The sequence below is a fragment of the Trachemys scripta genome, chromosome 2 (genome assembly GCF_013100865.1).
Source record: "Trachemys scripta elegans isolate TJP31775 chromosome 2, CAS_Tse_1.0, whole genome shotgun sequence".
Lineage (NCBI taxonomy): Eukaryota > Metazoa > Chordata > Testudines > Emydidae > Trachemys > Trachemys scripta.
In genome coordinates this window covers 282656838-282675180 of record NC_048299.1, presented here as the reverse complement: position 1 = coordinate 282675180, position 18343 = coordinate 282656838, and the positions used below count along the sequence as shown (strand labels likewise).

Here is an 18343-nt window from a genome sequence, read left to right as displayed (position 1 = left end):
TCAGGGGGTGGTTTTAGGCTTTAAGTTTAAAGAAGTTTAAGGAATGTTAAGTGTATCTAACCGCCCCCCCTTACACTCCGCCTGTAAACTCCCTCACAAAACTCCCCTGTTAGCCTCTCCCGTTCGCTCCCTTCCCACCAAACCTTTTGTGTGTGTTAATTGGTATTTAATAAAAACATACTCTCTGAAAGATAACCAATCTTTATTTGTCTCCTACACATGTTGGTTGCTGCTGGAATTAATTCAAAGTGGTAATTTGATCATCATGGTCAGTAATCATCAAAATCTTCATGCAAGACGGCAAGTTAACAAAGCATGACAGAGTGCTGTATAGAAAGACATATTACTGGAGCTCACTGTCAAATTGGTGCTTCAAAGCCTCCCTGATACAAATAGCCTCCTGTTGTGCCCAACTAATAGCCCTGGTATCTGGCTGCTCAAAATAAGCTGCCAGGCAATCCTCTTCCATGCTCTACCCCAGGGGAAACTTTTCACCCTTAGCCTTGCAAATGTTATGGAGTGCCAAGCAGGCTACTATGACCATGGGAATATTTTCCTCATTAGGTCTAACTTGCCATAAAGGTAGTGCCAACATGCTTTTAATCTGCCAAAGGCACATTCTACAGTCATTCTGCACCTGCCTGTTGTTGAAGCGCTCCTTGCTACTGTCCAGGTTTGTCATGTAAGGCTTCTTGAGCCATGGGAATAAGGAGTACGCTGGGTCTCCAAGGATTACTATGAGCATTTTAATATCCCCCAGTGCAATCTTCTGGTCTGGAAAGAAAGTCCCTGCTTGCAGCTTTCTGTACAGGCTAATGTTCCCGAAGATGCATGCATTGTGCACCTTCCCGGATCACCCTGTGTTGATGTCAGTGAAACTGCCATGGTGCTCCACAAGCGCCTGCAATACCATAAATAAATACCCTTTCTATTGATGTATTCCATCGCAAGATGGTCCAGGGCAGAATTGGGATATGTGTGCCATCTATCACCCTGCCTCAGTTAGGGAATCCCATTGCCACAAAGCCATCCACTATTTCACGCACATTTTTAACAGTGACAGTTCTTCATAGCAGGATATGATTAATGGCTCTAACGCAGTAACGCAGCAGTAACGCAGACCCAACAGTGGACTTCCCAACTCCAAACTGATTTGCAGCTGACCGGTAGCAGTCTGGAGTTGGCAGCTTCCACACAGTGATCGCCACATGCTTCTCCACCGAGAGGGCAGCTCATTTTGGTGTCCTTGTGCTGCAGTGTTAGAGTGAGTGTCACATACAGTTCCAGGAAGGTGGCTTTCCACATCAGAAAGTTCTACAGCCACTGCTCATTATCCCAGACCTGCATAACGATGCAATCCCAGCACTCAGTGCTTGTTTCCCGAGTCCAAAAACTGGTGTTTAGATGCTGCTTGTAATTATTAGAACTGGGAGCACTGGCTGTTGGGAATCTGAAAGGACAGGAAACAGGAAGGAGGGGGAGGAGTTGAGGAGGCTGGGAGAGTTACAGGGTGTGCAGCTACAGCTTGGAGAAGAGACTTGCACTGTAAATAAAGTTCTGTTGAAGTTGTTAATACTTTGCCTGGCGGATACAACATTTTGGCGACGAGGATGGATCTTCTGCCTCTGAACCCACCTGCACCTTTTCTGCAAAGCCCAGGTGAGCCTCCAATTGCTTTTACTGCTTGGATCCGTATGTTTGAGACTTATCTGCTTGCAATCAGTGCTACAGAGATTTCTGAAGTAAGAAAGCGTGCTCTGCTAATCCACTGCCTTGGAGCAGAAGGGCAGCGTATATTTTACACTTTTCCCCTTGCAGATGATAAATATGAGACTGCACTCACTGCATTAAAGAACTTTTTTGTGCCAAAAGTGAATGTAGTAGCTAATCGCTACAGATTTTGCCAGCTTAAGCAGAAACCAGGGGAGACTATAATGCTTCCCTGAGGAGCCTGATTGTAACTTGTGACTTTGGGAATATGGCAGATGAGATGATTAGAGACCATCTCATTGAGAAAACAACAATGCTTCATGTAAGAGAACGCTTATTTCTAGAACCACAACTTACACTAGAAAAAGCAATAACCATTGCTACTCAGATTGAGTCAGCTACAGCTGAAGCCAAAATAATGAGCCAGGGTACAGGAGGCCCAGTCCAGGCTGTGACTCCTTTGCAGAAAAGTTCACTATCGCTGCAGACAAACAATTGCAAAAGGAAAACTAATGAAAAGCCACTGAATCAGCAAATGCAAAATACAGTAAAAGCATGCTTTTGCTGTGGATCCCCACAACATCTTGCAAGCTACACAGGATGTCCAGCAAAAGTAGCTCAGTGCAATCATTGCAAAAAGATTGGGCATTTTGCTAAAGTATGTCGCAGTAGCCAGTTCAATCAACAGGTGCATGCAGTTACAATGCCAGATGTTACTGTGCTGAGTGTAGACAAAATCACTACTGCACATATTCCAGAACAGATAAAGTGCACTGTAAATGTTTCTGCCATACCCTCAGGCAAATCACACTCTATTCAGCTAATGTTGGACACTGGCTCAGCAGTATCTATACTACCTGATTCCATCTATTTGCATTACTTTAAAGATGTGCCTCTTACTGAACCCAAACTTCACTTGGTATGTTATTTGAAAAACCATATTCCAGTACATCGCTGCCTGCCAGCAATAGTTACTTTTGGAGATCGCTGTGTAACTGCGGAGTTCTACATTGTCCACAAAGGCACTGCTATCCTTGGCAGAGATTTATTAGCTGCTTTAAATCTCAGGGTAGTTAATGGACGAATTGATCTTCCTCAGCGAAGCACTCTTGTGGTACACACACCAGTTTCAGCTGGAACCCAACTCCAGGTTGAGGAGAAACTCGGCTGTGCTTATGGGTTTCTGCATAAAGTTAAAATGCGAAATAATGTGATGCCTGTACGACCATTTTCAGTCAGGGAAGCTGTTTCAAAGGAACTTAGAAAACTTGTTCAAAAGGACATTATTGAAGAGATTAACTCCTCGGAATGGGTTTCACCTATAGTAGTGACACAGAAGAAGGGTGGAGACATTCGCCTTTGTGTGGACTTAAGGGAGCCAAATAAAGCTATTGTGATTGACAGCCATCCTCTTCTTCACATAGGAAGAAGTATTTGCAGAATTCTGTGGAGCAAAGATGTTTTCTACTCTTGATTTGCAGAGCGCATAGCACCAGGTTATGTTGCATGAAGATAGCAGAGACCTCAGAGCATTTATTACACATGAGGGACTATATCGTTTTAAACGTGTTCCATATGGTCTTGCATCAGCCCCAAGTGCCTTCCAAAAAATGATGTAATTGATTCTGAAGAATCAACATGGAGTTCAGTGCTATTTGGATGATATTATTGTGTTTGGAAATACTACTGAGGAGCATGACAATAACCTGCAGTCTGTACTAAACTGCATCAGCAAAGCAGGCCTCAAGCTCAATAGGTCCAAATGCAAATTTAGACAAACTGAACTCTCCTTTCTGGGGCATACAATTTCACAGGCTGGACTAAAATCTGATCCAGATCATATCCTGGCAATTTCAAATGCTCCTCCTCCAACAGATTTGTAAACCTTACGTTTCTTCTTGGGTCTTACCTCCTGGTATGCAAAATTCATTCCCAATTATGCTTCTGTCATTGAATCATTACGAGAATTACTACGGAGAAGTTCAGCCTTAGTGTGGACAACGGATGCACAAGTTAGTTTCAAAAGGGTGAAAGACTTGATTGTACATAGTCCAGTACTTGCATTATTCAGTCCCGCATTGCCCACAATTGTAACTACTGATGCTTCTGATTATGGACTTGGGGCTGTCCTCACACAACTTCATGAGGACAACACAGAGAGGACTGTTGCATTTGCTTCAAGGACACTATGCTAAGAGAAAGACAGTTGAACAGAACCAAGCAAAGTCTAAGGCTTTCACAGACAAATGGCGGGGTGCTAAGGAACCAAAGTTTGAGTGTGGTTCCTTTGTTAGAAAATGAAAACCTGGAATCTTATGCAAAGGGGACCATAAATTCACAGCTCCTCTTAAAATCATAGAGAAGAAGGGACCTTACACCTATCGACTTTCTGATGGGCAGGTATGGAATGCTTCTTATCTTGCACCTGCCTATGCACCAAGAGGAGATTATGCCAATACCCAGTCTGCATTGGATGACTTCACTGTAGAACCAATACAACAAGACATTGCACTGGAACCGGGGCTTGAGAGACGGCCTGTCAGACTCAGATGACCACCTGCCTTGACTAAAGACTATGTTATGTAGTATCTACAGTGTTTTCAGTGTAATATTCCTGCCAACAGTATAGTGTCTTGTTTCATATTTGTTCCTGGGGTTAGAACAACAATGTTTATTTTAATTTGGAAAGTTTCTTAAGAGAGGAGGAAATGTGGTGTTTAGATGCTGCTTGTAATTATTAGAACTGGGAGCACTGGCTGTTGGGAGTCTGAAAGGACAGGAAACAGGAAGGAGGGGGGAGGAGTTGAGGAGGCTGGGAGAGTTACAGAGTGTGCAGCTACAGCTTGGAGAAGAGACTTGCACTGTAAATAAAGTTCTGTTGAAGTTGTTAATACTTTGCCTGGTGGATACAACACAAAAGCAATAGTCCACCTTGTGCAGCGGCTCCATGAATGCCAAAAGTAATCTGGTATTTTTTTTCCATGGCACACAGCAGGTCAGGCACCTCTGACTCCTTTTCAGATTGGGTACTCATGATATACTGCATGACCAGCCATAATGTGTTCAAAACAGTGACCACAACAGTAGAGAGCAGTGCAGGATCTATCCTTTCAGACAGAGATGGTGAGCATACATAAACAGGGGTAGTTGAAAAATGCCGCAAAATGCAATTGGAAGCCTGTGGAATGATGGGACAGAAAAAATGCATCATGGGACATTGAGTCCACACCCATGATGCACTGCAATCCATTCTGCCTTCCCACAACTCCTAGCTGCAGAAGGTGGCAAGTAGCACAGTGGGATAACTACTTATAGTGAACTGCTCTTTCTGTCGATGCTAGAGCACTAACTGTGGATGTGCTCTGCCGACAGAAGGAGCCGTGTGTGAACATGCACAAGTGATGTAATTATACCAGTTTTTGATCGTTGGTGTAACTTGCATTGACAAAACTCTGTAGTGTAGACAAGGCCTTAGAGTGTCACAGCTAAATACAAAGTGGAATGGCTTGTTTGCCATAAGGAATTATCATGTAAGAGACCATTCAAGATGAAGTGGACAGTTAACACCTCTGCAGTCATAGGACAATGGAGAGTTAGTAGGTTATAGATTGTTGTAATGAACCATAAATCCAGTGTCTTTATTGAGTCCATGATTTTTAGTGTCTAACAAAGTTATGAATTTAAGCTCCCAGGCTTGTCTTTTGAAGGTGTTGCGCAGATTTCCTGTGAGGATGCAGACTGGGAGGTCAGATATGGAGTGATCATTTTGTGAAAAGTCTTCTCTCATGGGTGATATGGTGTTTTTGTCTTTTATCGTTTGAGAGCATTGTAGCACATTAGCATACTGCGCACTAATTGTCCATGTGGACCCTGTTGCCACACCCTAAAAGTTCCCTGGTGCACTCTGGATCTTCTCAACTTTGAAATGAAAGTAACTCAAATGCATGGCAGCAGGATCCACACAGATTGTGTGAGGTTTGCTAGTCCTCTGCAAATTTATACCCCAGGTTGCTGCACACTAACTGTTCATCTAGACAAGCCCCCAGAAATAATATATAAAATCAGAATTATACCTCCAACAGTACATTTCAGTTGCAGAACAAGGAGGGAACAGCTATGGTTGATAGCTTGATGGAGTAATGAAGAGTAGTATGAACATGCCAGTGAGAAGTGGCTGGGTCACTTTACTATTCATTTTTAGACTTTCAAATAATTTGGTTTAATTCATACAGTACTGCTGTTTGTAATATGTGTATATAAAAATTGTGGGTTAGATCCTCAGATGGTGCAAGTCAGTGTGGTACTGTTGAAGTCAATGAAAGGACACAGATTTTAAATCACCAGAGGATCTGGCCCTGCATATATTTGAGTGGATCTATCCCCTCACCTTCATAGTGCAGCTGACTGTGTTTTGTACAGCACATTGAACAATATGGCCATGATCTTGACTAGGGCTTACTGATTTCATATATAAAGTTATTAGAGGTGTAGAACTTGGTGTAGAACAGGGGTCTCAAACATGCAGCCCGCCATAGGCGCTGACTCCGTGGGTGCTCCAGGGCTGGAGCACCCACGGGGGGAAATTAGTGGGTGCTCTGCACCTACTGGCAGCCAAGCTCCCCAACCCCACCTCCTCCTCCCCTCCCCGAGCACGCCACGTACCCGCGCCTCCGCCTACCTCCCAGCACTTCCTGCCCAGCCGCCACCAAACAGCTGTTTGAACGCTCTGGGGCGAGGGGGAGGAGCAGGAACATGGCGCGCTCAGGGGAGGAGGCGGGGTGGGGACGGGGATTTGGGGAAGGGGTTGGAATGGGGCAGGGAAGGGAGTGGAGTTGAGGTGGGGACTTTGGGGAAGGAGTTGGAAAGGGGGCGGGGAAGGGAAAGAGAGGTAAAAGATAAATTAATGGATCCTTGCAGCACCGCTACATTCAGCGTTTCTTCAGCAGTAATTTAGCGGGGGACGTAAAGAATATAATTTGCACTGATGTCTTTGAGCTACTCATTAGGGGAGGAGATTCTTGGGGCAGTGGTATGAAGGAGGTAAATAGACTCATTCTTGTGAATGATGTTAGTTACTTTAAATCCATCTGTTCTGTGGAACAGGACAGGAGCTTTCTTCTTTATGTATGACTCAATTCTTTTCTTCCCCCATGTTAGTGAGTTTCCCTCATTCTGTCTCTTCCCATTCTCCCAGTCACTTTCATTCTGCTTTTTGGTTACTCTTCCAGTCACCTGTGGTCTGATTTTCAGGGCCATTTCCAACAAGGCCTCAAGTGAGAGAGAGAGAGGCAATTTTAGACCTTAGGGCTAAACATGAACGCTGCCTACAAGTGGGCACATCATGGGCTAGTGTCAATTGTCAGAGATCAGTGGAAGTCAGTGGAGCTATGGCAATTTACACCAGCTGAGGATCTGCCCCAGCATTTCTATTCTGTGGGGCTATTATAACATATTGCCTAATAAGGCCAATTGCCACCTGGATTACTTTGGTTATATATTATGCCCCGTTCCCCTATTCTTCATCTGGCTGTTTGCCTTTCATCTTGTAAGGTCTTTGGAGATGGACTGGGCCGCCTTCTGTGTTTGGAGGTTGCCTAGCATATTGTGGGTGCTAGTGAAAACAAACAATAACAATAATCACCAGTAATTCATATGATTGAGTTTGTGACCACCCATCCTCCAGGTAGTAAAGCTTAGTTTGAATCTACTCTGACATTTCCAAAGTGCATCGAAAAAAGAACACTCATGGAAGAAAAGAGTTTTCCAAGACAAATGGGAGAATTTATATTTTTTCACAGAGGTAAAAGATAAAATTCAATGCCTTATTTGTCAGCAAACAGTGCTGTTCCCAAGGAGTATAACATGCGTCAGCACTATGACATGATACACCATGAAAAATATGATGCATTCACTGGAAAAATCCGAGAGGAAAAAGTTCGGCAACTTAAAGCAGCATTTGCCAAGCAAAGAAATTTCTTTTAGGAGATTAACAAGTCTAGCAAAGATTCAGTAAGAGCAAGTTTTGTGATAAGCGAATGATAGCTAAATCATTGCAACCTTTTACAGAAGACCTATTCATAAAAGAATGTTTTGTGAAGGCCAGCGAAATTTTATGTCCTGATAGGAAGAAAGTTTTTGAAGGCATAAGCTTGTCTTCCAATACAGTTGCCTGCAGGACAATGGATTTAGCAGATAATGTGCAAAAACAATTGATTCAAATGGCAAAAGACTTCGAAGCATTTTCAATTGCTCTTGCTGAGAGTAGAGATGCATCAGATACTGCACAGTGTGCAGTGTTCATTAGAGGTGTGGATTGTAATTTGAATATAATTGAAGAATTGCTAGACTTAGTGCCACTGAAGAGTACCACAACGTGATGTGACATATTTCAAGGACTAGAAGAGTGCATTGAAAAAGCTGCGCTGCCATGGAACAAACGCGTATCTTTGGCTACGGACAGTGCGCCATCAATGTGCTCTGAAAATGTTGGTGTGGTTGGATTATTGAAGACCAAACTGAACAGCCTCAATATACCAAGAATTAGCTTCACCAGTATACATTGTATTTTGCACCAAGAAGCCCTGTGTTGTAAAAGTCTACAAATGAAGGAAGTTATGGATGTAGTTGTTAAAACCGTTAATTTTATACGTGCACAAGGGCTGAATCACAGACAGTTCACTTCTTTTCTAGCAAGTATGGACAGCGAATATGGGGAACTTCTGTATCACACTGAAGTTAGATGGCTGAGTCATGGAAATGTTTTTTGATGCCTTCATGAAAATGAAAAACAAGGAGGTTCCACAGCTTGCTGATTCCACTTTTATCTGCAACCTTGCTTTTCTAACAGATGTAACTGATCACCTGAATGCACCGAACTTGAAGCTTCAGGGTAGAAAACAGGTGATAACACAGATGTATGACAGTGTTAAGTCATTCAAAGTTAAGCTTACTTTGTGGGGGAAACAGCTGACTGCTGGCAATTTGGTCCATTTCTCGACTCTGAATTCCTTAGGAAGAGTTGAACCCAAATCCTTGAAAGAATATGCAGATATCATTTCTAACTTATACAAACAGTTTGACATGTGGTTTAAAGATTTCAAGGCACTTGAATTGTACAGGGAGATTTTGGCAAACTAGTTAAGTGCCTGAAACCTCTATGGCTTATTGCTAAAAGCAGCCAAGTCAGCAGGCTGTAAAGTGGCCATGCAGCAGCCTCAGCTTGACCAAGGCAGGAGGGGAGGGGTTTTGGGGTGCCACAGAAAGGGCAGCTTGACCCCGTGTCCTTCCTGATAAGAATTGTGTTGAAGTTGCTGATACATGTACACCTCTACCCCGATATAACGCGACCTGATATAACACTAATTCGGATATAATGTGGTAAAGCAGTGCTCGGGGGGGGGAGGGCTGCGCACTCCGGCGGATCAAAGCAAGTTCGATATAAAGCGGTTTCACCTATAACGCAGTAAGATTTTTTTGGCTCCCGAGGACAGCGTTATATCGGGGTAGAGGTGTATTTTAGAAGAGCAGGATATGCTCAGGAATGTGTCTAACAGAGTCTCAAGGCTGCAAACTCGGGGAAAATACCACACCTGGTTAATCAATAATCAGAAGGAAACCTCTTGCTGGACCATTGAAACTGTTTGCTTAACAAGTTTTCTTTAAGGGACATGTTATTGTATTACTATGTATAAATAAAGGGAAAATGTTTGAGGTAGTGGGACTGGTCTCTCCCTCAGGATGCAGCTTGTGTTCCCCACCGGCAGATGGGCTGCCGCTGTGCCACCCGAGAGCCACACTCAGCTTCGGTAATTATCAAGGGTTGGGGGCATTTTACTAACCTGTTGCAGACATGTGTAAGTGCTTGATACTAAGGCCTGTCTACAATGGGAGGGGGATCGACCTAAGAGACGCAACTTCAGCTATGAGAATAGCGTAGCTGAAGTTGACATATCTTAGTTTGACTTACCTCGCGCCCTCACGGCGTGGGGTCAGTTGCCGCGGGTCCCCAGTCGACTTTGCTTCCGCCTCTCGCCGAGCTGAGTTCAGCAGTCGACGGGAGAGCGATCGGGGATCGATTTATCGCGTCTACACTACACGCGATAAATCGATCCCAAATAGATAGATCGCTACCCGCCAATCCGGCGAGTAGTGTAGATGTAACCTTAGTAAAGTTTAGCTTTAAGTGAAAGCATTCTTGTGTTGTCCTGTTTGTGCCAGCCATCTATCAGTCAGACGGCCGTGTCTCCCCTGATTTATTTCCTGACACCACCGCGCACTGAGAAAAAGTTACTAAGAGCTTTGGGTTGAAAGAACCCCAGGTAACAGAACCACATTTTCAACTTTTTTCCACATCATTTGCTGTGGACATTGACAATGTTGCAGAGGAAATGCAGATGGAGTTAGTGGAGCTTCAGTGTGATAGCATTTTGAAGCAGAAGTATAAAAATGTTGGAATTCCAGTATTCTAACGGTTTCTTTGACAAGAAAGATTTCCCATGTTATTCTCTGCTTCCGCAAGGGTAATGGCAATGTTTGGAAGTACATATATATGTGAACAGTTTTTCTCTTCCATGAAGATTAACAAATCTGTGTTAAGGTCAAGGCTCACTGATGAACATTTGCAAGCAACACTGAGATTGGTTTCGTCTCAGGATATCAAACCTAATATTGATGCTCTGGTTGATCCAAAACACTGCCAGCTAAGTGGCCAAAAATGAAATGACTGTCAAAATTAGCACTGACTATTTGCATTAGTTTTAAAAATTTAATACATTGACTTTTAATAGCATACTATATTACTCTTCATTTTTTTTTCATTTTTGACTATACTTTTGTATCATTGTATGAAAAGGTTTCAGTGATGTGGTCCTGGGGCCAATGTACCAGTCCTCATGTGGCCCTCGTGGTGATTTGAGTTTGAGATCCCTGGTGTAGAATATGTCATGCTGTTTTTATTTTTTTCTCTTGGTATTAGTCACACTTCACCGAGGCTCTTTTCTTTTTAACAATCTCTTTTTATTTGGGGAAAGAAAGTACAAATGGAAAATATTTACAGGTCAGGTAATCTGTGACCTTCCGGCTCAGTGCCTGCCTGGCTTTGCCTCCCTCATCTCACCTACAGCATTCAGCTCACCATCTTGTGCTTCATTAACCAATTCTGTGTGTGAAATCTGACTCCAACACAGTGTTTTAGTAAATTAATTTGTTTATTTTATGCACCACAATATACAGAACTGCTTAGATAGCATTCTCTTAATATATAACAGTAGCAAGAAACTGAATAAGAAAAGAGATGGAGCTCTGTACAGGAACAAGACTTCTGTTCTACTGTATGAACTTTTGTGCCATCTTCCTCCTAGTATTATTTGCAACATGGAGTAAATTTAAAACTGCCCTTTAGGCTCCTTATTGTGTATTTGGCCAGCTCCTCCCCATTTCTCTGCTCATTTCTTTTGCTAATATATTTATGTCTAATTGAACTGTTCAAATTAGAAATAATATATACTCTTGATCACTGGAGATTTCAATCATCACTTGTGAAGCTTCCTGAAGAACCCATTCTTAAAATTGGGAAATCCAGCCACACAGGGCTTCATTTGACACTGCTTCCAGCCACCAATAAAATAACCACCATTTGTCACTGAAAATTTAATTAATTTATATAGTGCTGTTAGCATGACAGCTAGGCATCTTGAAAACTTTAATTCTTTAAGACACAAATGAAACTACTGTCAACTGCTGGCCCTTCCCCTACCTGTCATCCACATACCTGTAGCAGGGTTGGTGAGCTTGCAGCTCCAGCCCTGGTAGTTGTTCATTAGGGCTGCAGCTTTATTTCAACTTTTTTTTTATCAAAAATAAAAATAAATCTGTTTTTTTTTATTTAAAAAAATGCCCTCCTCTTTGCCTCACCAAGGGGGCACCAACCACCTGCAGCAGTACCCTCCACCCCAGCACTGCAATCCTAATCCTGGCTGAGTGTAGAAGGGAAGCTGGTGGGAGCCACTGCGGAGAGAGCCCACCCCACAATCACCCCACATCTGGCTCCTTTGTCCCACAGGACTGGACCTGGCACCCTGTGCTCACCCTACAGCAACAGCTCCTGTGTCCCACGGTTCTGGGCCCATTGCCCTGCTCCTGGCATTGCAACCAGGCACATTGGTTCGCAGCACTGCTTAGGTTTGGCCTGACTGCTCTGTCATGATAGAGTGTCTGGCAGGCCAAACCTGAGCGGTTCTGTGGCCCAGTCCACCCAGGCAAAATGCCATTCATTTACGTTTTCTCCCTCGCCCTTCTCCCACCCAGTCATGATGGAGGGTCTGGCAGGTCAAATTTGAGCAGGTTTGTAACCCAGTTCGTGCAGAGCAGACAGCCAAGCCCAAACCCCCATGGGACAGGAATTGCATGAGCTGCCACTTCAGTATGAGTTGTGGACACAGAAAAAAAGTCATGGACAAATAGGAAAAGCACAATACATGACTTTTTTTTCCTGCTGTGACAAACTTGCAGTCCTAGTGATCATGGAAGGGGCATCAGCTGTGTCTCAATCTCACTGGCGTTAGCAGGAAAACTCAGAAGGATAGTTCAAAGTAAGGGCACTTACTTCCTACCCACAACATATGCACCAGGTGAAACATGAGCTGGGCTGGAAAGTTGGGAGAGATTCTTCAGATAGGGATGGAAAAGACTCTTCAGTGTAGGACACAGGAGAGGAAGAGATGGTCTGCCCAGTCCTTTAGGATCATTTGATAACTGTCTTGTAGATGTGGCTTTTTTGGTTTTGCTTGACTTTCCACCTTGCTTGTTGTTGCGGGAACTAAGGAGCAGCTGACATGCATGAGTTAGGCCTCAGCCCTTATATCTTTTGCCTCCCCTTGTTAGAAACACAGTCCAAAGGAGTAAGGCAGCCACTTCCAATAAGAGAATTGGTTCTCTTTCCACAGTTACAGTTGGTAAACGCCCAACCTCTGAGGCTGGGAGGGAGCCATAGTTGTAATGGGGAACTGAGTTTCTGGCAGTCATGTGGAGTAAGGGAAGGTGGCCAGACCTGATTCTCAAAAGTCTTGTTGCCTATTTTCAAAAGAGTTATTTCTCTCTTCCCACAGCCCATAAGATGTTCTCCTATGCTGCCTTGCCAGCTGAGGACTTGAGCTTGCTGTGACTTTTTATGCATTTATTTTTTAATTTACCAAATGTGTTTATTTGTACCTCTAGGCACACAGATAAAAATATACGGTCAGATATAATTTCCAGCATTGAGACCCATTGCCACTGCTGCTGTGTTGCCTAAGAGAGAGAGTCTCAGGCTGAAGAACAACAGACCAAAGGCAGCAAACCTTATGTACAACCCTCTTCTTTCTTTTTGACACCCACCCTCCACTCACTGTCCTGCCAGACAATCCAATACCACAGTATGAACCATACAGACTGGTCTGGGCCAGGCCTGGTACCAAACACCTGAAAGAAATCTATGTAAGAAAAAAACATTGCTGAGCTTTAAGAAAAGATAAGTTACAGTAAAGCTCAATTATTTCCTCCTTTTGTCTGAACCCCTCCTCCCTCTCCTGTCATCACAATGAGGGAACCTGCTAACACTTGAAATGGCTTATCCTCTGCTACAAATCCCTCCCTGAGACAAAACACCTCTTCTTGGCGGTATACCCTCAAGGAAGATTCTGCTTGACGAAGGCTGCATTGTACAGGCTTGATTCAGTGCACTACTAGGTTGGCTAATTTAAACTAGAGACACCTCTTTATCCCAGCATGGCACGCAAATTCCCTCTGCTGCTGCCTTCCATCTGCCTGCTCATGCCTCCCCCTCTAAAGCAATAATATTTCCAACTATATTTAAAAACACCCATAAGGTTATACAATGCTAAGTATAAAAGCTGGACATGTGCCAATGGACAGGGTCGTAACTACAGGTAAGGGCAAAGAATTTACTGCAAGATCTTGCTCCTGGAAACTGTCAAAGATCCTCCTGGTACCACATATGAGGAAAAAATGGACCACAACCTGAGAAATATCCAAAAATCAGTATTGTTCTTGTAAATGAGAAGTACGGACTTCCCTGGCTCAGGGCAGAGCTTTGCATTATAGTTTTCACCCCTCCCCGAATAATAGCAAGCTTGTTCTGTCTGCTGAGGAGCTTCCCTGTGCAGATGATAAACAGACTCCACTTTATTTTTGTTTTAAACAATCTGTTGATTTAATTTTTTTTATAATTTGGATCCTATTGCAGTAAAATTGCCTTTCACCATTTAACTGTATGAGGAAATCATGCTGTAGGAGGCCAGTATTGCACAACTGCCCACTCAACAACATGAAGGAGTATTCAGCATGTTACTAGTGTCCATCACTGAAGCGTAACCTCCCCTCTCTCCATTGACAGACAGTAATTCCACCCCTGGAGTTGGGATTTAGGCAGCATTTCTAAGGTCACTTTTTGGTTTTGAAGGTCCCCAGGAGTTTGGGCATGAATTTCCCCATTTTCTTATCTTTGGCATCTGTGTCATATTCCTCATCATTCTGAATTGGTTGTTCATCCTTCTTGCAGAAGACCTCAAACCTACTATACACCCGCTTCTCCTTTCGCATATTCTCCATCTTTTTCAGAAGGGTATCTCTGTCCTCTGATGGTTGCCTCTGAAGAGTCTTCTTATGGCTCCCAAAACTTTCTGACCTGCTAATGTTGCAGCTTTTCTCCTTCTCACCTTTATATTCCAAACTGCTGGTAGACTTGGTAAGATCAGGATTACTTGTGGATGGTAGTTGCTTGGCCAGCTCAGCTCTGTTCTTCTGACTGTTGGCGGAAATTTGCTCCAGAATCACCTTTGTGTCATCACGGAGGTTGCTGCTGTATAGGATGTTTGCCGTGGAAGAAGCAAACCTGGTCTGAGATGGCTGGTTGCTTTTGAGAGCAGGTGCTGTTGTGATCCTTTGGGATTTCTCTTCCTCCATCACTTCCTGATAATCCCCCTTGGAAGATCGTTTAAGGCTCATGGTCTGCTTGTCAAACTTTCCACTCTCAAGATTGGTTTCTTCCTCTGATTTCTTATCACCCTTTGGATTCAGCAATTGTTTCAACCTTAGCGACCCTTTCCTAAAAAATTCCAGTGGACTCTGTTCCTGTTTGGCACCCTCTTCCTCGGATTTATTGAGAGAGCTGTCAGACCCTTGATTCTTGGATAAACTTTCAGGAATCGATGTGGTGCTTATCCTAGCCTGCGGTTTCTTGAATTCTGTGTCAGCTAGTTCCTGTGTGTCTCTTTTGAATGTCAGTTTCTCCCTGTTCTCTGGCAGAGCAAGCTTCTGAGTGTTTCCTACCAATATCAGGTTCTCCTTCATTGGAAGAGCAGGTTTGCTGTCTGTGGAATAGAACCGAGAAGATAGTTTTTCCATTTTGCTGCTAATATTTGTTATAGGATCTTTACTCAGTGTGTCAAGGAGCTGGGTGGCTGAAGGAGACATACCAAACTGTTTCTCAGACTCCATGTGCATCTTGTAACTACTGAAGGATTCTTTTGAGTCTAGCACCCTACTCTCCAGGATCTTGTATTGCACGGATTTGGTACATTTTTTCTCTGCATTCTGAGATTCTTCCTGTAGAAAACTGGAAACAGCTTTGGTGTGACTAACTGTAGCACTCTCTATGTCTTTGCCCACAGTTTTGTACTTCTCTAAAAGTTCTGCTACTTTAGAAGAGGTGGTTGCCTTTATAGTTTCATTGTCTTTTGTAATCTCATTGGACATTTGCTCCTTTTGGATCATCTGAACCTTCTCCATTGTCATATTCTGCTGATCTAAATTGGCGGCATTAAAAATCAAAGAAGATCTGAGCCTTGAGCTCCTCTGGATCAAAGGATTTATCCTGGACCTAAAGGAATCCTGTTTCATAAGGGAGGTCTCCTCGCCTGCTCTCTCAGTACCTGTTGACTCTTTGGCACTTTCAATTCCCAATGATTTATTATTAAATGACATAGGAGACTTGAAAGATGGGATCAGGTCACTGGGGTACTTTGTGAGGGGCTCTCCAAGGCTCAAAACATCATTATATGACTCTGATTCCATGGGCATTGGGATGCCTTCGTCTCCTGGTTCAGACTGGTATCCACTCAGGTATGAAGAAATCCTCCAGTTACGCAAACCTGTTCTATTTTCCTGGGTCTTCTTGTCCTGATCTGGGTCCTGGTCTTGTAAAAACAGTCGTTGTTCCAGGCTCTGCTTCTGTGTGGGGGATGTCTGGCACATGAATTTCTGCCCTATGTTTTGCCTCCTTAGTGACATCAGCCCTAGTGGGCCATTCCCTGCAGGGTTCACCTGGTCAGAACCATGCCTCACTTCCCTAGAAGAATTTGAAGGCTCATAATCTAGCCTTAAGGGGAAACCCTCCTGTGGGAAGTGGGATTCAAGTTCAGGATATCTGGGGCCCTGTGCATAGTCCTCCAGTTCATTGAATCCTGGCCTACCACCTCGTATTCGCTCAAAGAACCCCTGAGGCCTGCTGGAAGCATGGGGATGTTCAAATTGATATTGGTAGAACTGGTCCTTTTGAAAGTGACTGGATTGCATTTTAAAGTCATCCAGATTGTTCATGAACATCTGCCTAGAACACTGCTTTGAAGAAGAAAAGTTTTCAAAGGTTCCTTCAGCAAAGCTGTGTCTCTTAAAGGAATCCAGCTCTAACTGCTTGGAGCGGAATAAACCTCTGACAGGATCTATCTGAGAATTCTCCATTTCTGCCTTCTTAGAATACATGCGCATTGCTGACCCCTCCATAGTATGGCGCATCAGTTCATCCCGTCTGAAGGCTGACAAGAAGTATCTGTCTGGATCAACTCTGTCCATGAAGGGTGGAAAGACATTGTCATCCCTCTGGAACAGCAGGTGTGGTTTCTTTGGAAAGAAGGGCATATTGTTGCCAAAGGGGGCCATGGTAAATGGGTTCTCTGCCTTCACCAAGACATTGGCTGGAGGAATGAGAGGGTCTGACTGTGCAAAGAGAATTCGGAATTCTTCATCAAAGCTGGACACCAGCTCCCCTTGGAAGATGTGAGCGATGCTTCGATGAATCTTCTCAAAGGACCACATAAAACTGTACCAAGATACAGAAAAGATGAGATGTAGTTAGCTTCTGATGTGTCAAATCAGTGGCACCACTTCACATCCACCATGCACTGAGTCTAGCCTTCTACTAGCACCAAGTACTACTCTGGCAGCTTTCTACTGCCCACAAGAGTTCCCCCGATTAACACTTATTGATTATTGGGCATTAGTCAGTTCCAGCACTAATAGGCTCACGTTCTAAACTGAGAGATCTAACATACCAAGTGGTAACCACAGAGGAGATGGGGGAAAGGAGGATGAGGGTTATGGTAAAATATGCTAATATGACTGTTCTGTGCTGAATTTTTTTAAATTAAATATTTTAAAGTTATTTTAATACATACTTTTTATTTGTAAATAAAGTACCCACCTGTACAGCGCTGAGACAAGGACTCCCCTGCAAGCAAGAGCACCCCATTCTTCACAAGTACTATCTCACTCTCTCCACCAAGATCCACACAGCATGCTCCCTGCCTCGATGAGGTAATGATTTCCCTTATCTGGGTTTTTAATATGGGGCCACTCACTTGAGTACCAAAAGCACTTAGGTCAATCTGATGAAAACAGCATACTATCTAAGCTCAGAAGTATAACACAGGCATTGACATAGTAACTTCCATATATTAACAGTATGCAATAGTCACTCCCATACTTGTAACTAGATGCTGATTTTAATAACCCACCCATCTTTTTAGCAACTTTAATTATTCTATGACACACTTAGGTTTGATGCTGGGCTGAAATAAAACAATATTTTAAAAACCTGACTATGTTTTCTCAGGACACAGTCACTGACATGACTAAGTCCGGGCTGATTATGTTGTGGCTTCAGCCAGATGGTATTTGGACTTAATGTCCCTAGCAATGCTGGTGTCTGCAGTGATTTTGAGTGTTTAAATTAGTTGTAACAGTTACTAACCTTTGTACAGACATTTTATGTCCTGGATATGAAACAACCTTGGCTTTAGATTTCTGTAGTTTCCTTAGCTACAGAATTACATATTATCCCTTGGAATAATAGTGCATTGTGCGCCAATATTGAGTTTAAGGGATACAACCTTGCCACTGATGTTTAGTTGTAACTGTCATCGTTAGAGTACCCCCTCTCACCAGCAACTCTTCCTAACAGAGACAGGGCTATGCCAATCTGCAGTCCCTCCCTGCACCCCCTCACCTGTAGTTGCCACTTAGCACCACCATGCAGTCCACCAACAGGAACTTCTCTTTCACATGCCCTTTGAAGGACATCCCCGTGCGGCAGTAATAGGTGGGGCCAGAAACCGTCCGGACCCTCAGGAACTGCAAACCAGCGGAAAGATGAGGCAGTGACTTCCAAGGGCAGCAGCTGCTCTTGCACTCCCCCCCTCATTCCCCCATTAGCTCACTTCTTCATACCCATCTCTCCCATAACATCAGCACTAGCTTCTCTATTTGCCTTTCTGTTCAGTTACAGCAGAGGTGGGCAAACTTTTTGGCCCGAGGGTTCCCCATTCCCGGCCAATGGGAGCTGCGGGGGGGGTGGTACCTA

At 43.7% G+C, this 18343-nt stretch overlaps 1 protein-coding gene across 1 annotated transcript in view; it reads right to left on the bottom strand.

Annotated features, from left to right (window-relative positions):
• Window positions 1–10795: 10795 nt before the first annotated feature.
• The window catches only part of FAM83H (family with sequence similarity 83 member H), a 55320-nt gene continuing 47772 nt past the window's right edge, over window positions 10796–18343 (bottom strand). Inside the window, exons 4-5 of the mRNA XM_034763814.1 lie at window positions 17990–18114; window positions 10796–16804 (exon numbers count right to left, since the gene is read on the bottom strand). Coding sequence (XP_034619705.1) covers window positions 14149–16804; window positions 17990–18114 — 2781 coding nt within the window. The 3' untranslated portion in view covers window positions 10796–14148. The remainder of the gene's footprint in view (window positions 16805–17989; window positions 18115–18343) is intronic.